The sequence below is a fragment of the Anoplopoma fimbria genome, chromosome 11 (genome assembly GCF_027596085.1).
Source record: "Anoplopoma fimbria isolate UVic2021 breed Golden Eagle Sablefish chromosome 11, Afim_UVic_2022, whole genome shotgun sequence".
In the NCBI taxonomy this organism is placed as follows: domain Eukaryota; kingdom Metazoa; phylum Chordata; class Actinopteri; order Perciformes; family Anoplopomatidae; genus Anoplopoma; species Anoplopoma fimbria.
Window position 1 is genome coordinate 3,695,312 of NC_072459.1, and position 27,920 is coordinate 3,723,231.

The 27,920-nt window shown below is 38.9% G+C and overlaps 1 protein-coding gene across 1 annotated transcript; it reads left to right on the plus strand.

Moving 5' to 3' along the window:
• Positions 1 to 1,679: 1,679 nt before the first annotated feature.
• On the plus strand, positions 1,680 to 27,842 carry LOC129098254 (hemicentin-1-like). The gene is made up of 22 exons (XM_054607240.1): positions 1,680 to 1,811; positions 4,657 to 4,923; positions 4,995 to 5,321; positions 6,275 to 6,505; positions 7,689 to 7,916; positions 8,000 to 8,263; positions 11,004 to 11,270; positions 11,372 to 11,533; positions 12,612 to 12,830; positions 12,982 to 13,224; positions 14,427 to 14,622; positions 15,494 to 15,534; positions 18,105 to 18,266; positions 18,838 to 19,110; positions 19,210 to 19,536; positions 19,657 to 19,917; positions 20,193 to 20,344; positions 24,431 to 24,605; positions 25,394 to 25,660; positions 26,699 to 27,031; positions 27,125 to 27,379; positions 27,453 to 27,842. The coding sequence occupies exons 1-22, from the start codon at positions 1,754 to 1,756 to the stop codon at positions 27,458 to 27,460; spliced, it is 4,716 nt and encodes a 1,571-aa protein (XP_054463215.1). The 5' UTR covers positions 1,680 to 1,753; the 3' UTR covers positions 27,461 to 27,842.
• Positions 27,843 to 27,920: the final 78 nt, after the last annotated feature.

The following is a 27,920-nucleotide window of genomic DNA, read 5'->3' on the forward strand; positions in this document are numbered from 1 at the left end:
TTTATTCAGCTGACTATGGATCAACACTGTCACTTCATTACCACGTTAAATAAACCCTTTACTGTGAGAAAAGAAATCCACTTCTAGAGCTGTCATTTGTCACACCATTAACTATTCGGTGGCACACTGCATACAAACACACTTTCAGTTCCATTTGGCAGCACTCCTTGTTCAGTTTTTCAGTTGCTGTGGCTTTGTTGCTGGGAAACAACAAGCCCTTTTCAAGAGATTAAAGGATGGGTGTGCTTCCAGTAATAATTTATTGAAATCTGAATGTGTGCACAGACCTCCTGAAGTTAAAGTGGAGAATAGTGCATGTGAATAGGAAGTGATTCAGCAGCATGACTGGAATCTCAATGCTTGTTTTCTTAACTAAAGCTCCCTGTTTGTCTTTCATAGCCTCCCCCTGTTGAATATCTTCTTCTATCATCCCCTTCTGCTGCCATCCAATGAACTGCTCAAACAACCTCTGTTAAACGGATTAAAGACGTCTGACTGTGTGCAGCTGTTTACTCTCAGCATTCTCACTTTCCCTGTTTGAGCTACGAGCTCATTGTTCTGGCTCATCATTTCTGTGGGTCACAGGGGTCAGGGGGGATGTGATTACACAACAAGCTCTGTGCTTTCCTGAAAGTCAGCCTCTCAGTCTCCTTTTGTTGTTTTTTTATAAATTCCCCATAAATTCATCCCTCTTTTAAGTGGACTCATCATTAGCATTCCTGCATCCATCGGCACATCAGGACAACATTTTTCCCGATTTCAATGAACTCATATCCTGCTTATCCTGGAAAAGCCCACAGATCTGCAATATGAAACATCTCAAAACAGGATGTGACTTTGGTAGGGTGGAAATTCCAAAGATTGGCATTTTAGTGAAAGTGGAAGATCCCATAATGTTTTCAGGAATCAAGCAAACATGTTAATTTAACTACAAAGGCCTATTTATTGATACATTTAATGGATCTCATTTATAACATATATAATTTGTGTCTGATATTGGTATAAAAAAATAACGAAATATGAAATCATGCTGCTGGTAGAGCCGCGAACACCCATTCTGTCGACATGTGTATGTGTGTGGGTGTGAATCCCTGTTGACCTTAAGAACAAGCGTGGGCAAAATGAATCCCTCCCACACAGAACAAAACATTTGGTTTAGCCTGATTGAGAAAAGGAGCTTGAGACCATCACTGTCATCTAATTTGTTCCTCACTCTAATGGCTTTTATTATTTTTTAGAAGTAAAGCAGTTTCAGTACATGTCTTTTCAATTATAATCAGTTGAAACCAACAAGAAAATACTTGAATATGCAATTTAAGCTGAAATTAAAAATGATGTTTTCAGTTTCCATCCTATCTACCTACTGATTTGCTGAGCTATTTCATTTGAAGCCTATAGCCATTTTAATAAAGTACATTTTAATGACAACATGATCGAATTAAATGTGCTAAAAACAGCACCACTACCAGGATATGGAACAGAAACAAAACCCACCAGAGACTGTACAGAGAGAGAAAGAGAGAGAGTGACTGTACAGAGAGAAAGAGAGAGAGAGATAGACTGTACAGAGAGAGAGAGAGAGACTGTACAGAGAGAAAGAGAGAGAGAGAGAGAGAGAGAGCATACCTCTCGGAGAGTGTTGGCTGTGTTACTGTATTACTCCCTCTTGACTGGTCTACTACAGACAGACTGCATCTCCAGAAGAGAAACCGAGCGGATCTGGAATAAACGACAGAAGAGACGTTCAAATCAAATGAGTGAAAGCACAGCGTTCATCCGACTCCTCGTGGGGCTCCTGCTCACTGCGACAGGTATGATGTATATATATATACTATATATATTATATATAATATCTACAGTACCAGTCAAAAGTTTGGACTCACCTTCTCATTCAACTACTTTGAAGAATGTAAAATATAAAACATATTCTGGTTTGTTGAGCATTTGTTTGTTTACCACATAATTCCATATGTGTTCCTTCATAGTTTGGATGTCTTCAATATTAATCTACAATGTAGAAAAAAATAAAAATAAAGAAAAACCATTGAATGAGAAGGTGTGTCCAAACTTTTGACTGGTACTGTATATATAACTTTTAATATTTTAATATAAACTTTTTTATTATTATAAATGACCCATAAGTTTGTACAAGTTGTGAACATAAGATCAACCTTGGTGAGCTTCTAAATTAAAATGCTTATTACACGTTTATGTATTATGTTGTAATAAACTAATACAGTACCAGTCAAAAGTTTGGACACACCTTCTCATTCAACTACTTTGAAGAATCTAAAATATAAAACATATTCTGCTTTGTTGAGCATTTGTTTGTTTACCACATAATTGTAAGTCGCTTTGGATAAAAGCGTCTGCTAAATGACTGTAATGTAATGTAATGTATAAAAATAAAAATAAAGAAAAACCATAGAATGAGAAGGTGTGTCCAAACGTTTGACTGGTACTGTATATGTTTGTCTTGTTATTTAACAGAAACTTAAAGAGAAACTCTTTATGAAATACTCTGATGTGTGAAAACGCTGTGTGAGCTTCTGTTTAATCAACCCAGAGTCATTGAAAATGAAATGGCGGCAGGTGAAAGTGTTGCATGTCACACCAGGTGCAGAACTTTGTTTCAACCAGAGGGGAGCAGTATCACGTAGAAAGAAAGGGACTGTCAGCTCAATGTGAAAACCAACCAACAAACAAACAAACAAACAAGTTTCTCCAAGGTTGTAAGAAAATCAACTGTGTGAATCTGAGACATTGAATAATCGCTGAATTGATTCCCAGAGAACATTAAACACCTTTGAGTCCATCAGATGAAAATCACCAGTTTATATTATTAAATCAGACCCCCTAATTACTTCCACTCTAATTAAGTGTTAGATAACAGTCTTTTAAAGATGACTCACAAGATAAGCCTTTTTATGCAACACTGTTCCTCGATTCACAGGCATTATTGAATGTTGGAAAGATTCAAAGGAATATGTGGATGAGATCATTTTTAACACCTTTAATTGGAAATGTTATGTAGTGGCCAATAGTCCTAAAAAGAAATCCTAAAACAAAGTTAAATCAAAGGGCCACTGACGCACCATGGGTTTGTGGTTTACGCAGGCTAAAGAAGTTATTGTGCATACAGAATTCTGTGTTTATATTTGGTCAAACAAAACAGACAAACTAATAAAAGAACAAAGGAGATCCTATCGCTGACTCTCCTGCGCTGGTAAAAGAACATAGGCCCACCCCGGTGCATGCTGGTCCTATACCTGCCTACTCCCATGTATAACCGCAGTGTTACCCAATTCAAAACAAATTACCAAACCAAAAAACTAAGTATACTAAACAACAACAAAAATATTATTAAACTAAACGAATGACAATCAATTGAAAAGCCATCTTAATATATCAAACAATCATTAAAAATATTACTTATTCATAAAATAACTAAATACTTACATCCAATAAATAGCTTGTACATGTCCCATTCTTTAAGATTTGGTTTATTATTTGATTCATTTCATCACATTTTTTGTAATTTGCCAAATTTTTGTTTTTGACTTCTCATGCACTTCTCATCTAGAAAGTGAAAATGATATTCTTTTTCTAAAGTGCACTACTGAATGTGTCCTCTGAGACATTGCACAGTAAGTAGTATATTATGGGTTTTTATTAAGTATTGCTTACTTGGAGTTAACTTTTGAACTTTTTATTTCATAACTACCGTGGTGAATAAAACATACTGTACTTTCAGGTCAGTCTCTATTTTTGTGAGTGATAAACACTCATTAGTCCGTCTTTGTCTTACCAGGAATCAGATCCAACACAACAGGAGGCATGGAGTTTACTTAATGAAACAATCTCTCAAACATCAATTATATAAAGGAAAGAAATGTCTCTCAACAAACTGACACATATAGACTCTCTGATTAGAGTGTCAAGACATTTTTAATTTGCTGACAAAGAAAGGGAAAGGACAGAGCAAGATATTTTACATTTAAAAGCAGTCCAGCCTCCATGAGTCTTTGACATGCAGGGGGAATGTAATCAAAACCAAGGATGGATTACTGATCGGGCCTACCAGACACAGACCCAGTTTCCCTTGGCCTTCACCCCAAAATGTCACTCTAAGATACATGTACCAACCAGGAAGAGCTTCAAAATGACCACAAGGGAAAAATAAAAGGACTACAAAGAGACACAAAAAGACTACAAAGAGACTGACATAACGACAATGAGACATAAAACAGCTGCAAAAAGATACACAGAGACTCACAATTACTATTAGATGGGGAAAAACAACCCTCAAAAAGACACAAAATTACAACAAATAGACACAGAAAACTACAAAGAGACCCAAAACAACTACAAAGACATGCAAAACGATCACAAAGAGACACACAACCTTAGAAAGATGCGTCATGACAACAAAGTAACACAAAAAAACATCAAAAACTGTCCAACAACTATAAAGTCTGTGTGTCTTGCTCTTCTATGTTTAAATAACCTTACTGAAGATAAACGTATCCTCACACAATGGTATCTTTGATATCTTATGACACGTTATTATTTATTTGCCTGAACATGAAACCCGTGAAATGTTTCTCTTGGGGCATCTATGCTAATATCAAACATGTCACATACTCCGTGCTGCAGGTGTTCACGCCTCCTGTCCCCTCGAGCTGAGCCCCCCCAGTGTCGTGGTCAGATATGGAGACTCGGTCTCAATCAACTGCACCACATCGGAGACGGCGATTCAAGGAATGGGCTGGGAGGCATCAAAAGGAGGCACGGGTCTAGAGCATGTCACCCATCTGAACTGGACCGTGGCGAACCTCACTGCATGGGATACCTCCATCTTATGCTTCGTCAACCTACTAGACGGCAGTCAATGCACCAAGAATCCGACCGTTGTACTTTACAGTAAGTCCTGCTCATTTCACAGAGGATGAAAATGACACCACTGTGTCTGATAACCTCCTCTTCTCCTCCAGCATTCCCAGAAACCATCAGGATCAAGTCCAGCAGCGGTCCACATGGTGTGATGCATGAAGGGAGGATATATAACTTCACCTGTGACATCTATAATATAGCACCTGTTGGAAATCTCACCGTTAGGTGGTTCAAAGGAGATGCAATGGTGAAGGAAAAAACTTTTGACAATACCAGTAAGAAACCAGTGAATATATCGCCTGTATTCAGCTTCACACCGACCAGACAAGACAACGGAGTCTCGCTCAGATGTGAGGCACATCTGGACCTGCTGCCAGAAGGACCTCGACTTAATGCATCTTCACAAGAGTTTAATATAACAGTTAACTGTAAGTATGTCACGTGTTTACTCACCAGTCTGAAATGTACCTAAAGGCATTGAAATGGATCAATGTTATGTTGTAGTTTGAATTTATTTAAATGTTGTTTTCACCAGAGATACAATGCTTATTCGATTATCATTCTTAAAAAATAAAAATAAAAATAAACATATCATTATTATTTCTAATAACAATAATAATAATAATAATTTTATTTCTATATTTCATCTTATTTGCCTTAATTATTTAATTTTATCTTTATTAATTCTTTATAATTATTAGAGAATCAACAAAGAAAAAAATAAATAATTAAGGAAGAAGATGGAAAATAAAAACATCCTTGATTAAATAAGATAAATATAAGATAAAAGATAAGATGAAATAGCATGAATAACATAAAACTTAGATTACGCGATGAGTCAAATGACATGAAATTTGTCAGGAACTATTTTTATAGTCGTGTAAGTATCAGACAGTTTCAGTTTCAAAATTGTGAGGATTTGCTACTTTTTCTTCACTAATTAAGATAAACAGAATTTCTCTGGGTGTCAGACGGTTGGTTGGACAGAACAAGACACTAGATGACGTCATATTGAGCTTCAGAAAATTGTGACATGCATTTTACACTTTCTTGAAAAAACATCTTATAAACCAAACGATTAATCGAGAAAATAATCAACAGAATAATTAATAATGAAAGCTATGGTTAGCTGCAGCCCTGATTTTCACTGTACCATAATACGTTTTACACAAAGTGCAGCAGTAAATTATCTTTCATACTTGTCTATTTCAGTCAGTTCTACTACCTCATTTATGTCAAAACTGCTTTTCATCTGCTCCAAAAAACAAAACATAGTAATATACTACTGATTGTAAGTCGCTGTGGATAAAATCTGCTAAATGACTGTAATGTAATGTAATGTAATGTAGTATGAATTGCTGCTGTGTTTGTTTCTGTTTAGTTGGACCAGATACCGATTGTTTTTTAGAATATGAACTGGGGTTAAAAGAAGGAGCAACATTGGAGAGTGGATGCCATGTGAAAGGACGTCCCACCCCCAACGTCAGCTGGATGAAAGATGACCGGCCCTTCGACCCGACCGTCCCTCTCAGCAGGGCGGATGCAGGCTGGTACCACATTAAGGCTGAGGGCGCCACCATCATCGAGAAAAAATTGTTCGTTCCTGTAATGTGTGAGTGTCGCATCCAGTCATCAGCGCAAACAGGAGCATGAGGATAATTCTTATATTTTGCACGAATATTCTGATAACCTTGTTGTCCTATCGGCAAAATTTGTTCTGCAATCTTTTTTGTAGTATTTGTATTTGCAAATTGCTTGATGCTCAAAGGGAGTGTGGGTCTATGAGGACGCTACAGTAGATGTAAAATCACTCCATTGCAAGTAAATGTCCTGGATTCAAGTAGCAGTGGCAAATACTTTACAGGATCTACTGGCAGTGATGAAGTAGAATATTCATTGGTGAAACTACTAATTAATGTGTTTTCTTAACCCTAGAAAGAACCTGTTATATCTACGTATAAGCTGGTCCTCTTATGCTTCTACAGTAGCCTAGAACGGACAAACCAAACACTGGCTCTAGAAAAAGCCTTTATGTTTTTACGTTACCTGAGGCCACCGTAGTTCTCTGTCACGCTTGGAAAAGGAAGGGTGAGCAGAGAGGTATTCCGTTAGCTGCAATCTGCAACCTCACCACTAGATAGGGCTCAGTGAGTACAGTAGTTGTCCTTTAACCGAAACCACAAGGTTGGCGGTTCGATCCCCAGCTCCTACAGTCCGCATGGCGAAGTGTCCAAAACAATTCTTAGGATGAGTTAAAAGAGCTCAAATTTCATGTATGTACCGACACACACTGTTCCTTGTATGAAAACCACAGAAGTCCTTTTGCAGAGCGGGCAATGTGTTATATCATTATATTTTTTTGATTATTATATCTGATCCATTCATGTAAAGTAGAGTTTTTGGAGCTGATTTTAACATATTTAGTTAATTTGATCTATACAGATCAGGGGAGCAACGGTTCGACAAGCCCACAGTTCGGTTTGTTTTGAACATTAGGGAGAAGAAAAACAACCATTTCCAATGTGTTTGAACTCCTAAAGATATTAATAGACTGATTGATTGATAGTTATTAAATTATATTTCTATATTATATAAAGCCATAACACAGATTCTATACATATAATAAGGCCTTATGAACTAATAAGCAGGCCTGTATTTAATAGTGGTGCGACGGTTCAAAAGGCCCACAGTTCAGTTTGTTTGTCATTTAACAGCTCAGTTTTTGCATCCTTAATATAAATACATGACTTTACAACAGTTGATCATGTGTTTTGTTTTTCTAAAATTGCTCTCAGATGGACCAGAGCTAAATTGTCCTAGCCTGTACACAGCAGTGGAGAACGTTCCTCACAACTTCTCCTGCACTGTGGGGGGCTATCCACAACCCAAAATCATCTGGTACAAAGACGGCGAGGAGGTGGTACTTCCAAACAACCTAACAAGAGGAGATTCAGGACAGTACTTGATCACTGCTACAAGCAATGTGTCAAGCGACAACCTCACAGTGAACATCACTGTCAAATGTGGGTTATTTAAATCCTAAATATCCACGATTAGCACAAGTCATCTGCTTTATTCTCTGACCTGTTTCAATTGTTGTCTCTAGACCCTCCATCACAGATTGTTGAGCTGGAGGACTCTGAAGTTGACGTTGGTTCTACCGTGTGGCTGAAGTGCCACTCCACGGGGAACCCACGACCACAATACTCATGGGATTATTACGAGACCACCAATGTGATGGTGGAGAATGAAGATGGAGTGTCCCGTTTGCACATCCAGAATGCCACTGCATACAACACGGGCTCCTACACGTGTCACGCCTCGAACAACAGAGGAAATGTCTCTAAAACAGTCAGAGTCACGGTGAAAGGTAAATACAATATGATGTGATCAGCGGCACTAATTTAAAGAGCTGGTAGTCTGCTCATCACATTATTAACGCTAAGTCTAACTGGAGACATGCAGTGCTGCGGATTGTTTTTGCAATTTGAGAGTGTGTGTGATTATAGTCCATGACCTGACTTATTATTATACTTATAATTACTTTATGATAAACTTTATAGGTAAACGAAAAAAACTTGCCTTTAAGAACTCAATGCCACACTTATACAGTATGAAAAATATAGTTTAGTTGCCAAAGTCAGAGCATTAAATGAGACCTCTCAGATGAAGACATTAATGACACCTCAGCAGTTTGCACACTGTAATGTCGTCACTGCATAATTACATCTTCCCCTCAGACGGGGGTCCTGGAATAATATTATTGATACACGGGCCCCGGTATGCCACCCCATGTCTCTCTGTCTATTTTGTTTTGTTACTTTTTAATTTGAACATGTAATAGGTAATAACAAAACAATAACACTAGCAACAGTCCCAAGAGACACAAGGTCCCTTCCTTATCCCTCTACCGCTCACAAACAAATCATGTTCATTTTCTGAAATTGATTTATTGAAGTACTTTGCAAAATTTCCATAGATTCACATCACAAATTTATAAGGATGCCCTTTCTAATGAAGTGAACACAATGGTACACCTCTCATCTGTCTGAGAACATTTTTGTATGTTTATATATATATACACATGTATAAAACATTTTTTTTCATTCAAAAATGTTCAGTTTGTTTGCTTCTCTAAAGCAAATTCAACAAAGTTCAAACTCAGTTACCATGGCAACTTGTGCCAAGAATGTAACTGTAGTTATAAATATATATATTTATAAATATATATATTTATAACTGTCAGGCATACATTTATATACATATTTATACCTTATATATATATATATATTTATATTTATGGCTGACAGTTACATTCTCGGCATGAGTTGCCATGGTAACTGAGTTTGAACTTTGTTGAATTACAGTTACTATGGCAACTTATGCCGATAATGTAACTGTAAGGCATATAAATATATATATTCGTAGTTATAAATATATATATTTATAACTATATATTTATAACTGTCAGGCATACATTTTTTTTATATATATATATACATATATATATATGTATATATATATTTATGCCTGACATTCTCGGCATAAGTTGCCATAGTAACTGTAATTCAACCAAGTTCAAACTCAGTTACCATGGCAATTTATGCCAGGAATGTAACTGTCAGGCATATATATATATATATTTTTTAATATATATATAGTTCTATATATATATATTTATAACTGTCAGGCATACATTTATATACATATTTATACCCTATATATATATATATTTATATTTATGGCTGACATTTATAACTTGCCATAGTAACTTGCCATAGTTGTAATTCCAAGTTCAAACTCAGTTACCATGGCAACTTATGCCGATAATGTAACTGTAAGGCATATATATATATATATATATATATATATATATATATATATATATATATATATATATAGTTTAAATATATATATTTATAACTGTCAGGCATACATTTATATATATATATTTATATTTATGGATGACAGTTACATTCTCGGCATAAGTTGCCATAGTAACTGTAATTCAACCAAGTTCAAACTCAGTTACCATGGCAATTTATGCCAAGAATGTAACTGTCAGGCATATATATATATATAGTTATAAATATATATTATAATTTTTTTAATATATATATATACAGTTCTAAATATATATATTTATAAATTGTCTTTATATAGCGGACTCTGACGTCACGTTTAACTTGAGACCCGCTGGCCCAGCGACAGTGACGCGTGTAGGCTTGTGGGTGGGGGCGGGGCTGCAGCCTGGAGGCTAGCTTGTAGCTTGTAGCTTGTAGCTCCTAGCTTCTTAGCTTCTAGCTTCTAGCCCCCAAAAAGTCAACAACCCTCCACTGGCTGGGTGGTGCATCCGAGGGGCAGGAAGCAGGAGGACCCACAGAGCAGCTCAGTGGAGCAGCAGACAGTCCACAGCTGCAGCAGGACACTCTCTCCTTCTGCTCCAATGGAGGTTTTGATCTCTCTTCGCCTGCTTTCAGTGCTTCTGGCTGCACAGCTGCTGCAGCTTTCTGCCGGGACAGGACCCAGTAAGTTCACATGCTGGACCTCATGTTTTCCCTTTGTGTGGGTCTGAAACTGCTCCTCCAGGCTGACAGACCTTATGAGCAACTAGTCTATTTATGGAGCATGCTGGTGGTGATGAGGAGCCAACACAGTGGAGCTTAATGAAGTTTAGAGGAAGTTAAGAATGTGCTTTAAATGGACATAATGTTTTAAACAAAGTCTGTGTATAATCTTATGTGTTCAGCCTCCTCACAGCTTGAGTGTCGTGTAGTTTTCTGCTTTAAATAGAAGCTGATCTTTAAAAAATTGGGTGTTTCTGTGTTGGTAAATGGGCTTGGTGGAATGTAAAGTATTCACTGGAGATATAGATATTACAGTATGAGTCCAGCATGAAGAATGGTGGGCAACAAGTGTAGATTTTTTCTGAGGGAGGGGTGCATATCCTTCCTGAGGCCTTTCCTGTTTCCTCCTGGGACTCACAGCTTTTGTTTGACATTTCCACGCCGTTTCACTACAGCGCCGGATGAGGAGAATGTTGAGTTAAGATAATGGGTATGACTGGCGAATAACATGTTTGTGCCGCCCCTTCTCTTTCTGTTCCACAGGTGCCAGGCCAGAATGTCCAATCAAGATAACGCCAGACCGGATGGTGGTGCAATACCAAGAGAGAGGCCAGCAGCAAGCGACATGCAAACCAACATCCGCAGACTCCACACATGTCACTGAAATATACTGGGAGGTGCAGGGCGAAAGAACCAACAGCAAGATTTGGTTTGCTGACACGGATAAAGACTGGGACCCACAGCCTGTTTGCAATGTGACGTTCAATGTAATAGGACCATGCCAGAAGCATTTAGACTTCACCCTCTACAGTATGTGTTTCTAATGTTTGTACTCGCACTGCCATCACGTGTTTCTCAGATGTTTAGAACAATCCTGATTATTTTTTTCCCCTCTATCTCTGAATCATCAGAAAAACCAGACAGCGTCTCCATCCGTCATGTGGATGCTTTGAGCTCAGTGGTGGAGGAGGGGGAGTTCCAGCTGCAGTGTGACATCACCAGCGTTGCTCCGGCAAGAAACGTCACTGTGCATTGGTACAGAGGGGATGAAACCCTCGAGCCGCTGAGCAAAGGTGAGGGATCTTTCTTAACTCCTGGTGTACCTTTTTTCTGTGAGGCCGAGGACATCTACCGGTGCTCAAAGCAATACAGCATCAACAGATATGAAATAATAATCCAGCAGCCAATAAAAGGAAGAGTTATGGAAGACAAATTGGGACTAACAGCGTCACAACCCCAAAGATCATTCATTGAGATCATAAGCTGTAGATAAGGTAAGGTTTTGGGGACACAATTTTTAAAAAGGACAAACCAATGCGACCCAATTCACAATAGGCCTTATCTAGAAATCTTGAGAAGAGAAAAAAATGAAAAATCAAGTCTTGTTTTTGTGACTGTCTGTACTCATCAGCATAGGGACAAGAAACGCATTGCATCATGACATAAACTAGAAGGGCAAAAGGACCTTTCTCACAATAAAAACTGAGTTTAAAGAAACGTTGAGAGAAAAGAATCCGCCGCTTGATTCGGATCCGCTCCAAAATATCATGAGCTCTTCCTCCGCCTATGCTTCACTCTCCACCATGTTTCATGAAAATCTGGCGTGTAGTTTTCCTGTTATCCTGCTGAAAAACAAACAAACTGAACCAAAGATGTTTCCTCCTTGGCAGAGCGAATGAAGAGAATTCCCCAAATTTGTTACACTTCTTTTTTTAAAGAGTTCATCGGTGTGTGAATGTAAAACCAGACATTAAGCAGTATGAACTAAAAGGAGACAGTAAATATTTAAACTCAGAGATATCATCATGAAACTTCCACAGTTGATAACTTACATTAAGACAATTCTTTTTTGTATTATAAGTTTGCTGAGGTGGTATGTTTTAAATATGCAAATGAGGCATTACCTCATGCTAACTTTTGGTGAATTTAAGAGAAATCCACAGATGCAGATAGACAAAGAAGTAACATAAACCTAAATGTGTATTTTTTTATGTTTCCTTTACACAAGTCAGATGGAAGACAAAATATCCCCAGATTTCTAAATTGATCAATGCAATACAGGCATAACAATGTTTCTCTTAAGTACAATCTTCTTTATGTCTTTTTCCTACTTTATATTCCCCCTCCCCAAAATGTAAATTTGTCCATCAGGCTCGCTGCAAGTGACCGGCTGCCTGTCTGACAACGACACAGACTGTGACCCGAGTGTCGTCCGATCCCCGCTGAACGTGTCGTCCACCATCAGCATCACTCTGAACAGAAGAGACAACGGCACAGAGTTCAGATGTGAGGCTCAGCTGAATCTGGGACCCGGAGGACCGCAGCCTGCTCCGAGCATGACATCCAGTCCTCTCAACATCAGCGTCTACTGTGAGATCACACTTACATCTGCTGCTAAGTAGTTATCGTGTTGATGACCCTGTGAGATCGAGTTTCAATGAAGTTATACGTAAATGGTTGTTGTTATCCCTTCAGAGAGACATTGTTAAAGTAATGCTCATACTTCCTTATTCCTCAACAGATAAGCCCGTCATTAATACCACGAAGCTTCCAAAGGAGATCCCGGTGTTCAGCGGTTATCCTGAGGTGCTGGTCTGTGAGGCCGACGGTCACCCGCCTCCAAAGATCAAGTGGTTCTACAGCTTAGACAAAGAGCCCCATCTGTCTGGAAACACGCTCACTGTGTCCGAGGCCGGCGTCTACAACTGCAGCGCCACCAATGAGGTTGCTTCTGTCTACTATGAGGTCAAAGTGATTTTAAAAGGTAATAACACTCAATCTAAATGCCATTCTGTCATTTTTTAGAGAAGAAAATATGCACGTTTTCCTGTAAAAAATGTAAAATAGAATTTTTTCATAAATTTACAAAGTTCCCACAGTGAAAACAGCTTTCTAGCTTTGTTTATATATTCAACTCTGCTCGCCTTTTATACAAACGGTATAAGGAATTTAACAGGTTTCTGTTGCTCAAATCTTTATTTTACTTTGCATTTGCAAAGAATTGATATAATTGTTCTCTGGGCAGCCTAAATGTCTTTATTTATAAGTTTAAAGGGAATTCTTCACCCAAGGAATAACCATTTTTATATCAGTTACTCACCCCGTGTTAGTACGAAGAATTAAAAAACTAAGAAAAGAATTGAAATAAATGGGGGCAAAACTACATCAAAACATCTGTCTGCAAACACTCACACAACTCTATAATATCATCCAGGTGTCATATATCTAGTTGTATGCTCGCTACTGCACAAACACATGCATCTTTACTCAAACCTCACTATTTAAAACACTTAAGACCGGGCGAGTAGCAGACAGTAGCGTGCCTGCCTGTTTTAGCCTGTTTGAGCAAAGATGCACATGCTTTCATTTTGTTTAGCGTTTGTTAAATGAGGCCCCAAATTACTTATTTTCATTCTGTGAGAAAAACAACATAATCTTCAAGAATTCAAGGTAACATGGGGTGAGTAATTGACGTTCAAATGGTCATTTTACAGCCGAAGTATTCCTTTAAGTAGCGCAGCAAAAGACAAACCGCTGCGAGGAGGATTCAATCCAGCAATATCAATTTATTTCATTATGGCGTCCGAGTGATTTCTCTGAGCGGTTTGCGTACAAAGACGGAAAACGAGCAGCTGTAATGGTTGGAGGTTTAGGTAAATGTTGTTGAAAAGCTTATTTCATTTTACAGTGACTTGTTTTCTGTTCTCAGATGTTGTAATAAGACGGTAATAAGTCTTATGTTGAAATTATAAGGAGATAATTAAAAACCTTTTCATGATTTTCTTTTTCGTTTTCTGCGTCCAAATACTAAAGTTTATCTTTGTTGATCCTGCAGTAGAAAATAAAAAAAACAGAATTTTAGGACTAAAAGTTCACATAAATGTGACGAAGCATGATATGTATTTATATCAGTTTATTTTGACATTCCTAAACATTAACATGTCGCCTGTGTGGATTTCTCCTCAGAGGACTACCTCCCCCTCATAGCTGGATTCGTGGCGGTCACAGTCGTTGCCATCTCCGTCGTCTTCATCTTCTTCTACTCGATCTACTACAAGAACACCAAGATGCGCCGTTACAGTCTTAAAAACGCCAAACTGGACACCCACAACAGCAACGTAGCCCATAACGGCTGGGACATGCAGTTCCCAATGACCAAACTGTCTTAGCAGGACATCTGATGAGAGGACGGGATGGATCGCTGACCACTCTGAATGAGCTGCATCTCTCTGCCACCACGAACCACGAAGCCCGACCACCACTCTGACATCATCGCATCTATCGTCCCACATGAAGTAGTATTTTACCCTTCATGGAATATTTTTATTATGAGAATGAGCACACATGAGATGTACCATTTTATATTTACTACTGGTTTTCACTGGACAGAAAGAAGAGGAGGGACTTTAACTTTGGCTCTGAAATGCCAGAGAAATGCCAGAGAAACTGTTTTGATATTTTTTTATGGATTAAGTCCTAAAACCTGGAAATGAGTCAGCATTTTTGCACTTCTGGGTCTCTCATCTGGAAGTCAATAGGGTTCTGGTTAGATTCCTCACACTAGCTAAAGTTTTTTTGACATTTTGTTCTTCGATATAAATTTCCCCTAAAGGGAATTTTAAAGCCTTTATGTGTCAAAAGAAAGGTAGTTGCTAACAAGTAGCTGAAGTAATTGAAACTACTTAACGTGAAGCCATGTGACCTTGGTGCAGTTCACTTATAGCCTTATGTTAGCTTTTTGCTTCTTCAATCAAAAATTACAAAAGTGGTGTTCATTGGTGAAGATTATATTATTATATTATATTATATAAGGATCATACAAGTTTGTTTGCCACAGATCAAATTTTTATATATATATAAAATATGTCGTCCCTGCAGCACTCTGTTAAATATGAATGTTATTTGTTCACCTCGATCACGCGTTTTTTTTATTTGTATTATGCCCCCTTCATATTCACTCAAACTCAGATCTCTGTATGTTATTATTTTTACACAGTGAAGCGATGACCCTGAAACTGCTCAGGTGTTAACAGTCACACTAACAGGAAGCGCTCCACGTCTGGCCTCTCCCAAGGTGTGACATTGAATCTGTGAAACAGGAGACCAGCTCAATCTGTGGACGCTGTTCCTTGTGCATACTTTTCATCGAGCCCTTCACTATTCTTTGCACTTCTTTCTGGGTTTGTAGCCGGGCGCTTTGTTGCGCCATACTGTGTCGTGCTCCGGCCTTATGGGACAAAAGGCCTTTTTTGTAATGCTTTTCTATGACGGCCTATCAGAACTGTATATTCAGGAGGAAATGTTATGTAAATGCAAAACATTATTTATTTATGATAAACGGCAAATATGTAACAATTTAATGTTAAATGGACTGCAGACAGGTTTTATACGTTGCAAATGTTGAATCAGTTAGCGGGAGTTAAAGTCCGACCTGGAATGTGGGGGGACATGAAGGCATTGTTACACATTTGTGAATAGAGCTGTAAATATTTGAGACTGAGTAAAACTATTTTAATATTAAAAAAAGTTTTTTTCCAAACAATTCAATTCAATTCAGTTTATTTTGTATAGCCCAGAATCACAAATTACAAATTTGCCTCAGAGGGCTTTACAATCTGTGCACATGCGACATCCTCTGTCCTTCCCTCACATCGGCACAGGAAAAACTCCCCTAAAAAACCCCTTTAACAGGGAGAAAAAAGGAAGAAACCTCTGGGAGAACGACAGAGGAGGGATCCTTCTCCCAGGATGGACAGAATGCAATAGATGTCATGTGTACAGAATGAACAGCTTAACAGTTCTTAGATACAACACATTCAATGTATATGACATAAATGATTCATATAATAAGACTACGTATAATAACAGCAGCAATTATTACAGTAGAATTATAGCCATGAAAATAGGGATAGTAATGTGATTAATAATAATAATGGAAGTAGCAGTGGGTGTCAGCCGGGTCACAGCAGGAGGCACGACTACGGTCCAGGTACCACAACGATTCATGGAAACCTGCAGAGCGAGAAAGCAAAAGGGCTTCAGGGTGGAAGTAAAGCTAAAATGCTTAATGGTACAGGTAATAGTAATAGTAATGTGACTAGTAATAATAATAATGGTGGTAGCAGTGGGTGTCAGCAGGGCCGTAGCAGGATGCACATCCACGGTCCAGGTACAGCCACGATTTATAGAAGCCTGCGAAGCGAGAAAGCACAAAGACTCCAGGGTACAAGCAAGTCAATAAGCGTAATAGTACAGGGAATAATAATAGTAATGTGACTAATAATGATAGTGGTAGTAGCAGTGGGTGTCAGCAGGGCCTCAGCAGGTGGCACGATGACAGTCCAAATATAACCCCGATTCCTGGGAACCTGCGAGGCAGACAGATTGCTTTGTTTTTCTTAAACCTTACAGCAGGCCTGAATATATCTCATGTGCATACATGTTAGATCATACATTTTAGATTGTTTTTTTAAACAATAATACGCTGCTAATGGCTTGTATCAAAAACAATCTTGCCTGGTAAATCTACAGTACCAGTCAAAAGTTTGGACACACCTTCTCATTCAATGGTTTTTCTTTATTTTTATTTTTATTTTTTGAAATGAAGACATCCAAACTATGAAGGAACACATATGGAATTATGTGGTAAACAAACAAATGCTCAACAAACCAGAATATGTTTTATATTTTAGATTCTTCAAAGTAGTTGAATGAGAAGGTGTGTCCAAACTTTTGACTGGTACTGTACATACTTAGAATACTTAAAGCAAAAGCATTATGCAGAATCCAGAATGGTATATAATATAATACAATATAGATCATTTTCACTCCTTGTGTATATACAGTACCAGTCAAAAGTTTGGACACACCTTCTCATTCAACTACTTTGAAGAATCTAAAATATAAAACATATTCTGGTTTGTTGAGCATTTGTTTGTTTACCACATAATTCCATATGTGTTCCTTCATAGTTTGGATGTCTTCAATATAGAAACACATATGGAATTATGTGGTAAACAAACAAACAAATTCTCAACAAACCAGAATATGTTTTATATTTTAGATTCTTCAAAGTAGTTGAATGAGAAGGTGTGTCCAAACTTTTGACTGGTAAATCTACATCAGAGCAGAGACCGGTTACACAGCCCAGAATTAAAATGTATTTCTTTAAATAATTAATCTATTTTATATTAAGTAGACTTTTGCAGTAATTTGTTTTCTCTTAGTATATCTTTATATTTATTGTATTCACCAATAAAATCCTAATTTATGTGTGTTGATGCTCCTCCTCCTCTGGAGGGTGCTGTAAACTGAGCTGGATGAATGCTGCCTTCCTGTGCCGTCGGAAATCCGGCAATTACAGAAACCACTCAGGTACTACTTCCTTCTTTGGAAAGACAAGTTGATACTTGAGTTGCTGAATGTGTGAATGAGTCAATTTTCTTGCAAAACTTAAACATCCTGACATTCACACCTCTCATAATAATCATGTTTCCAGGGAAGATGATTAAAGCCAGAAACATTAGACATTATCTTAATAAAAAAAGTTTACTTATGACTAACAAACTCCATGGCACCGAGTTCACATGAACGCATCATCAGGACAGGATCAGTATCACTTTCGAGGTTTTCTCAGGTGAGAAGAAGTAGAGCAGGAGGTGCGCGTGGACGCAGAATTGGAGAAAAGTTTATTAGCTGGACTTTGTTTTGTTATTCCCACTTCAGTCATACAGGTGTTTTCTTATTGGCAGCCTGTTGAAATCATGAGGTGGTTCTTCATACTGACCGGGGTTATAGCTTTTACAGGTAACTGTTTTCTGTCTTTTTTATTTATTATTTCTATTTATTTTTTATTATTATTATTATTATTATGATATATTCATTGTGTCATTAATGTGTCTCAGCAGTCTGGATGTCTCAGCCTCGGCTGCTCAGGCTGGCTACGCCCTATGTTAGATTCATGCTGCTTAAACCTGCATGATGTGGTTTTTCATTTTTATCACTGCTAAGAACATATGTTTACAATGTTTTCATAATTGTTTCAAAGTGTTTGGACACTTTGATCATTTTCCAAAACACTGTTCTCGTACAAGAGAGCAGCAGCACACCAAACATGGAGGTCTTGTTATGAATAATCTCAGTAGGGAGATCAAAGTCCCACATATTGTTAGTGTGAAGAACAACAACAGTTATACATAAAAGAAAACATGCATTTAGTTAGTTTTATATTTTCTATCAATATGTGTCATGAAACTGCTGTTTTAACATTCTGTAACCCATTCAAAGTGTCCCATGACTTTTGCTTGGTGAAAATGAAACTATACAGTGATTATTGTGCATTGTGCTGTAAGCTGTAACACACTCTGTGTACTTCCAGGAAAGCCTGTGGACTCTTCCTGTCCCGTCCAGCTGAGCCCTCCCAGAGTTGTGGTGAGATTTGGAGACTCCTTGTCGATAAACTGCAGCTCAACATCGGACCAGATAGTCTTCATGGGCTTGGAGTCCATGTACGGCAGCACAAAGAGTGAAAATGACTCCTTTGTTGTCTTAGAAATAGCCTCTGTGAGACACTGGGACCTCGAACCTATCTGCTACATCAACCAGAAACATGTGGAACAGTGTTTAGTAACCCTACCGGTCACCGTTTACAGTAAGTATCCTTTCATTTAATCTGGCCAAGCAGACTACTTGTAGATTTTGATCAGTCAATACTTCTGATGTTGCTCTTTTTTTATTTTTTTATGTGCAGAAACGCCAGACAGTGTGTCCATCTCTCAGCCAAGTGTACCGGGCCCCATGTTAGAGGGCCAAAAGTACCGCATGCAGTGTGACATTGCTAATGTTGCACCAGTAAGAAATGTCTCCGTCCACTGGTACAAAGGAGATAAACTGGTCCACACGGAGAGGCTTGACGGGTCCAGTCAGTCTCCAGTCAACACGACGTCCGTCTTCAATCTGACGGCCCAAAGAGGTGATGACCAAACTCAGATCTGGTGTAAAGCACAGCTGAACTTCTGGGGAACAGTACCAAAAGTGCCCTCGGTCAAGTCGGAGTCACATGACCTGATTGTACTGTGTAAGTTTCTGATGCCATCTTGAGGAATACCATCACAGTTTGTAGAGAATATTGGTTGTGTTTTTGCCTTTTCTCTGATTTATCTCTTTGTTTTTTATGTTCATTTTCTAATTTCCTCAGACTCGCCAACCTTCCTGGAGCCCAAAAATGAGACGATAGAGCTCTCTGCTGGCAGTAAATTAATTTTAAGATGCGACGCTAAAGGAAACCCAACGCCGGGATACAGCTGGGACTGCGCACACCCCATACAACAGACCGCTGCTCTAAATGAGACTCAGTCCATTTTGGCCCCGTCCATAGAGCTTTCCGGGACCTATAAGTGCACAGCGTCAAACAGCCAGGGCTCCAAGACCAAATACTTCACTGTCACCGAAGCTAAACGTAAGATATTGTTCTAAAAATCATTACCTTTCTTATCTTGTTCTGCTCCAGCATTGTGTTCGCCGTGTTGATTATTCCATAATTCCCTCATTCTATTGTTTTCCATCAGGTAGTCAACCTGGAACCACTGCTGGGATTTTAATGGCTGTGTTCTTAGCTGTAGTCTTTATTTTGGGATGTGTGGTTTATCACAAACAGAGAAAAGCTTCTGTTTCCAGGTCTGAACAGGTAAACTGAGAGAGAGATTGTAACAGAACCTCTCCCGTCTCCCACAGGGAACCGCACCACCTTGGCAGCCTTGGTTGGAGGATTTGCGTTCCTGGGAGTCGCGCTCATGGTTGCCGGTCTGTTTTTTGTGACCCCTGATGGCACGTTTTCTTTCAGCAAAGGCGGCTATCTCATGGGACGGCCCGTCTCGTCTGGACCCGTATGAGACTGACTTTTTTTTTTATTCTATTTTGCATGGCTTGACAGTAAAAATGGCATTACTTAAAATTTTGGTGCTTTGATAAATGTATCGGAATCATGTCTTTTAAAAAAGCCTGGAGGCCTGATCTCTTCTGCATGCTCAGTTTGTGGACTTCTGCTCATGTTTGGCCGCTGTTGCATGATCCCGTCAGCTTAACTAATCAATATTGTTATATTAACAAACGGTACATTCAAATTCACTCGAGGAATCGGGTTATGCATGTGATCGGAGGACGCCTTCACATGCACTGTGGTAACCTGGTGACTGTAGATCTGCATTCATGTGTAGCAGTTATCAGATTTCTCCTTGACCCCTGACCTTAGCCTGGAAGTGTAGCAGACCTGCATGTTCAGACTTGAAGAGGCTACGCTGTGTTAGCTTCAGTTTCAGTCCGACTTTGCATAGAATTATTTTGCATCACTCAACCTGATCTCTTACAAAATGAAGTTCCTATAAAACCAAACTGCAATCTCGATTACATTTTTGATGGAGACGTATTTTCTCCCGGTCGCAGTTTCAAAACATAGCAAAAGGGTTAATATGGGACCAAAACAGCAGAGTTTTTGGACACATAAACCACCCCGATTTGTTTTCCCATTCGGACTACCACTGACTCATTTTAAACTTATTTGTGATTCATGAAAAGCAAATGTAATCCACAACAAAATTCCCTTTTTTTTTTTCTTTGAATTGTAATTCACAGTACAGTTTGGTTGTATGGGAACGTAACATTTAGGAGACATGTGGTTACCTCAATGATGCTTTGAGTTCTGCACATGCACTCATGTAAAAAAACTGACTGTTACCCGGTTACTTCAGTGCATGCAGACGCACTGACTGAACTCTGTGGAGCGTTTCAACCTATTTCAGCTCCATGGTTGTGAATCCTGTATGGTTCAGTCTGAGCCGCTCTCATCAACCTGGAATCAGTTCTGATAAACCCACTGCTTCCTGTCCAGCACAAAAAGGGGGAGATGTAGGGGGGGGGGGACTACAGACTAAACCAAAGCTGAAAGAAGAACACATGTTGTATTTAAAGCCATAACAGGTCAGACTCAGTGGGTTTGTCAGTTCTTTGTGTGTCTTTGGTCAATCAGTATCTGCGCTCTAAAAAAACCTCTATTTTTATTACTTATAAAGCCGTGTAATGATTGCTGATGACAGACATTGGTGCTTTGCTGCTGGAATTATAACCATGTTACTTTTCATTTTTTCATTCTGCAAAGCCACAAAAGATGAACAATTGCTCTGAATGTTGTTTTAAACCACTCAGGAATATTTAGATTGTATTTTGCATAACATACTTTCCAGACAATACGATACAGCTACACTGATTACTTGAGAGTGTTTTGAACGCTACAATGGGTTACAATGTCGATATTTTTTTATTATTGTATGAATGAATTCAGCTCAAATCATGTTCTGTAAAATGTTACCATCTTATTTTATTGAAATATGCCATGGTTCAGCTCTGGAATGATGAATATTTTTTGCACTGAAAAGACTGACCTGTGTCAGACATAAGGTTTGTCTTCTGTACAAGTAATGATTTCCATTTGTAAACATTGTTATTGTGAAAGTAGATTTAGGCAGAGACACTACAGATAAAAACATTGTTTTTCATGTAATTTTGCTGCTATCACGTGTCTTCTTTTAAACTAGTAGAAAGATAACATTCAAAATACACATTCTGTTTATTTGTCTATTTGCATCTGCAGATTTCTCCTAATAATGCCTCATTAGCATATTTAAAGCTAACATTTCAGAAAACTTGTAAAACCAAAAGTATTTGTCTTGATGTCAGTAATAAACTGTAGAAGTCTTCAAAATGTATGTAACTTAACAAAATATATCTTACATATTCAAATAAGTTTCATGCTATCTATATTCTGAAAGGTTTGTTCATTAATCATTCATATCCTGATATAAAAACTATTGATTTCTTTAACATAAAGAGATAATTGTTTTTTTTGATGGCTGTTGATTATATTTTATGATTTATGGAGTGATACAGATGTATATCCCTAATCCCCTCAGTTAAACATTTGCCTTTTAATATATCATCAAAATGAAACAAGCTTTTTTAAAGCAGAATATAATAATGTTATTATCAATAATCAACTGTGGAAGTTTTCTGCAGTTCGTGTCGGAGGCTCAATGAAGTGAAGCTCTCCGTCAGTGATCGTCCTCAGACTGAATACTGATGGAGGAAGTCAAACCGGAGTCTTTCATTAAAGCTTCACTGACATCTTTTGTCAACCTCTCTCCCTCTCTCTCCCTCTATCTCTCTCCCTCTTTCACTTTCTATCTCCCTCTCTCTCTTCCCTCTCTCTTCCCCTCTCTCTCCCTCTTTCATTTCTATCTCTCATTTCTCTACCTCTCCCTCTCTCTGTCTCCCTTCCTCTCTCTCTGTCCCTCCCTCTCTTTTCCCCTTTCTCTCTCTATATCTATCCCCCTCCCTCTCTCTCTTTCTCTATATTGCTCCCTCTTTCTCTTTTGCTTTCTCTATATTGCTCCCTCTTTCTCTTTTGCTTTTTCTCTCTCTCTCTATCACTTTCTCTCTCTCTCCCTTTTACGCTTTCTATATCTCTTTCTCTATATCTCCCTCCCTCTCTTTTCCCCTTTCTCTCTCTATATCTATCTCCCCTCCCTCTCTCTCTTTCTCTATATCTCTCCATCTTTCTCTTTTGCTTTCTATCCCTCTCTATCTCCCCCTCTCCATCTCCCCCTCTCTCCCTCCCTCTTTAGCTTTCTATCTCTTTCTATATCTATCTCTCTCCCTCTCTGTCTCCCTCTCTCTCCCTCTTGCATTATACCGTGCTGAGGCTGCCATACTAATTAGTCCTGCACAAAGTGAATGTAAAGGAGACCATTTGTTTTCCCGCCTTCCGTTGCCAATATAAACCTCTTTTTTCCTCCTGAACCCATGTTCTTTATGTTCAGTCTCTGTCAGTCCCACTTTTTCAGGTTTTGCCAGAAAGCACTGTTTGTGTATGCTCAGACTGTGTTGCCATAACAACCTGGCAGAGTGGATATTGCTCAATTTGTTATGGAGTTAAAAAAAAAAAAGGAGTTTATTATAGAGCTTAACATGTTTTGTAGAAGAGAGAGCAGCATATTCCAGCATGAATCTGTACATTGCGATTCCCCAGCTGTGCTCTCCGTGAATACAACCCCCCCAAAAAAATAATCAAAGCATCCGATTACTTGCTCTCTTGCTCTTCAGATGCAGTGAGAGCGGATACGCTGTGTAGCATTCTGGTCACAGTGTGAGACTTACAAGCTACATGCTGCACCAACACTCTGCCTGCTGGGACTTCACAAAGAGTTCAGGATCAGCAGGAGACGAGCACGCAAGCAGAACCAAAAACAGGCTTTTGTCCACAGCCAGTCATGATTAGACAACGACACAGCAGATTATAAGAGACGGTTTGAAAGCATGACATGGTGACACCCAATGCTGGAATGTAGAAAGCATAAAAAAAAAGAAAAACCGTTGACTCATTGTCATAGTTAATAATGGAAACCAGATTTATGTTGATATGAGACATCCGGTTTAGAGAAGAAGAGAAAGTTTAGAGCTACAGAGGCCGTTTGTATTAAACTTGCTTTGAATTCTGCACGCGAGGAATTGCCAAAAAGGGTTTATTTGAACAGAAACATGATATTTTCCTGAACATAACTACAAATGTTAGTTGGCTTAAGATTTCAGGCCCTGAATGCAAACTTCTCCCTTGTGCATAAATGGTAGGAAATCTAAATTATTATAGATGCATTGGAGATGTACTTCAACAATCCATTTGGTGAACCACATTTAGCTCTGGTTGGATTCTGAAAATGGAAAATGTATTAGTCTTAAATCCTGAGCACAATTTAATTTGCCTTTTATATATTTTTTCTTATATAAATATTTTTATTTCCTGCTAAAATGCTGATGAGCTTGGAGCAGTGCAAAGGATCAGGCTGTGTTTTTCAGAGGCCTGCCACCTGTTAAATTTCCCTCTCTCCCTTTTACCCCCACCCTCCCCCCATCCACCCCCAAAGTCAGCTGGGATGAAGGGGGCCCTTTTGTTCCAACATAGTTCCCTGCAGAGTTGCCAAGCTTGTTCAAGTTGGGATTCTCTCTCTCTCTCTCTCCTCCATCGACGGCTCAGTGCAGAAAATAACATGGGAAACAACTTTCTCAAATGGAGCCTGACCCTTTGCATGTTTTACTCTGGTAAGATTTGTTTATTCTCTCACTTATTAATAGATTATGAGTGGTGCTAGTGGAGAAATGTGGTGTAGCAGGCCAACTGTGACTTGTGATAATATATAAATATGAGAACGACCATCAAAGCAAAAACAAGTTAAAGCTTTGTTTGATTGTTCCTATGAAGGACTGTGTGTATTGTAGATCACTGCAGCATGAAATATGCCTGTTTGTGTTTGCATGGCTTCACTATATTCTGCACATATCATTATTACGGGATACCAGTTAGGTTTCATTCTTTACAGATTTAATGGGCCACATTTTGATGCAATGCATAGAAATAATGGATGCATTAATTATTATATAAAGGCGTATTTTAGCCAATTCCCTGTATGTGTGTGTGTGTGTGTGTGTGTGTGTGTGTGTGTGTGTGTGTGTTGTAACGGGGTTACATAACAGCTACAGACTGCTTATCTACTAAAAATGAAAGCACCACAAGTAGGAGGAAGCTGATCATGATTGCATTACATTACATTACAGTCATTTAGCAGACGCTTTTATCCAAAGAGACTTACAATAAGTGTATTCAACATAGGTATTCAAGAGAACTACTAGTCACCAGAAGTCATAAGAGCATCTCCTTTCTTAAACAAGCATCTAAGAGCATAAACCAGAGCAAAAGTATAGAAACAAACTGATACGAATACAATAAGTGCAACAAACTAATACGAATACAATAAGTGCAACAAACTAATACGAATACAATGAGTGCTAATGATGATGATGATGATGATGATGAAGACTGTGTGTCTCAGTGTCAGGTGAAGGCTGCTCCCTCATCCTCAAGCCCTCCCGGGTGGTGGTGGGCTTCGGGGAGCCGGTGTCGGTCAGCTGTGAGGCCGCCCGCCCGGTTCGTGTCCTCGGCTGGGAATCGGCCATCAGTGCGGCTCACACCCAGCAGGAGCTGTCGGTGCAGTGGAAGGTGGACAGCCTCATCGACTGGATCGAGGAGCCCATCTGTTACGGGGTGTTCTTCACGGCTCCCAGACAGTGTGAGGAGAAACTCAACCTGGTCCTCTACAGTGAGTCAACTCCGGGTTTTATTAAGGGATGCACCGATGTACTGATGTTTAAATAATGAACTGTTCTCCTCTCTGTGTGGAAGAGACTGAGGTCATTCTACAACATCAGACTTGACTCAAACATCGCTTTCATAACTTTGTAAAACAAAATGTAACACATAAATACAATATGGATACAATATTAATTTACAGAATTGTTATTTATTATTATTAAAATAATGAATTGTGCACCTGCAACTTGGTAGAAATCTTCAAAATGAACAATTAAGGTGCAAACCTGATACTGGAGCAACAAAATGGTCAAAATTTAAAGGGATAGTTCAACCCCAATTAAAAAAACAACTATGAAAAGAATTGCCTTGAAACAACAAGGTCATTATCTTGAGTAAGTAGGTCATGGTTTCTAGAGGGAGACATTGTTGTTGAGTTTTTCAAATGTATTTTTGTGTGTTATATAGTCTGGTTGTATTTGAAGAGAAGGCAGACATTTCCAAATCACAGCAACTCACACCGAAAATAATCTAAATTGATAAAAAGCACCACAGGTAGAAAAATAAATATGTTTTTTTGTTTTGTTTGGGCTGTCCCTTTAAACAGTAAATTAAATTCCAGTATACAATGTATCCGCCCAGTATCATGGCAGGTCGTGAAATAGTCTATACACACATTGCCCTTTTTTTGTTGTGTTATTGAATGAGGATGCCAATGGAGAGTCAATTAGGATCATATTTGTTTAAACGCATGCATCAATGTAACTATGAAGTAGTCAGAGCTAGTGATGTAGTATAACGTATTAAAGACGACTTAAGGTGCAAAACAAATAGATTGCATTTCATGACTTATTCATCAACTGCTGGGAGACTGTGTTAAATGTATACAGGATAAAAACATAGAACTGAATTGGACAGATCGAGCTATTTGAGTCGGTATCGGCCAGATATCCGTATCAGTGCGTCCCTGGTTCTGATACACAGTGTAGAAATGGACGACTCACATTAAACCTGTTTCACATGAACTGTGTGTGTATTATTCATTTAGAGACCCCAGATAGCGTCTCCATCCGGCCTGTGAACCACAGCGGCCCCATGGTGGCGGGGAAAGAGTACCAGCTTCTCTGCGAGGTTCAGAACATTGCTCCGGTCCAGTACCTCACCCTGAGGTGGTACAAGGGCCAGACCGAGGTTTACAACCACTCCTTCTCCGATCTCACATCTTCCTCGCCTGTCCAAGTGTCCTCCGTCCTCATGGTCACACCGACCAAAGCCGAGAACGGAGCACAGTACAGGTGCGTAGCGGAGCTGGAGCTCGGACCAGAGGGACCACGACCTCCTCCCTCTGTGACCTCGGAGCCTCTTAATGCCTCCGTGTACTGTAAGTCATGAAGCTTATCTGAAAAAAAAAAGAGTTCTCATATGTTAAAAATATTGACTTTGGTGCATCTGATCACTGTGATGTTTGCTGTAGTTCCCCCGACGTTCCTCAGTCCAGATCCAGAGGTTTTGGACCTTGTTGTGGGCGCTGAAATGACCTTGGACTGCACAGCCACGGGAAACCCCACACCTGTATACAGCTGGCAATCCTCCCATCCCACTGAGGAGAGGATGGAGGATGAGGCAGCTCTCACCTCCGCCTCACTGCTCCCAGGGACCTACATCTGCACTGCCTCCAACACGCTGGAGAAGAAGAGCAAGCAGTTCATTGTCAAAGCCAAGACCAAAGGTAAATAGCTCAGGACTCTGAAGTGCACATGTCGTCTCTTTACACCGCGTCCTTATCTTTTCTTTTGCCTCAGGTGTTTGAAACCAGACAAACCAGACATCTTGAGACTGGATCAGATGACCACATTGGACACACGAGGAGATTCTAACTAAGCGGATTTTACTGCTGCAGCTTTGGAGATGGAAATGACAATGCATCCATGACTCAACAGATATTTATGAGGATCTTGCTATCAGACAGAATTAGATGTCTTTTAAAAAATATATATATATTTGAATATACTATGTTTGGTAACTGTCATTTAATTTGTCAGTATTTAACATGTTTTTTGTGAGATAGATTGGTCATATAGTTTATGTGATATCATGTCCCTAGTTTATATTTTTCTAGAATTATTTTCATATTAATGAAATTATCTTGTAACATTAAGGTATCTACTCTTGATATAGCAATGATGACTACATTATCATTAATGTTTGCTGGAAATTTAATACAGAATGTTAAAGATCATCATGCCGTTACTGTAAATATGAACTGTTTC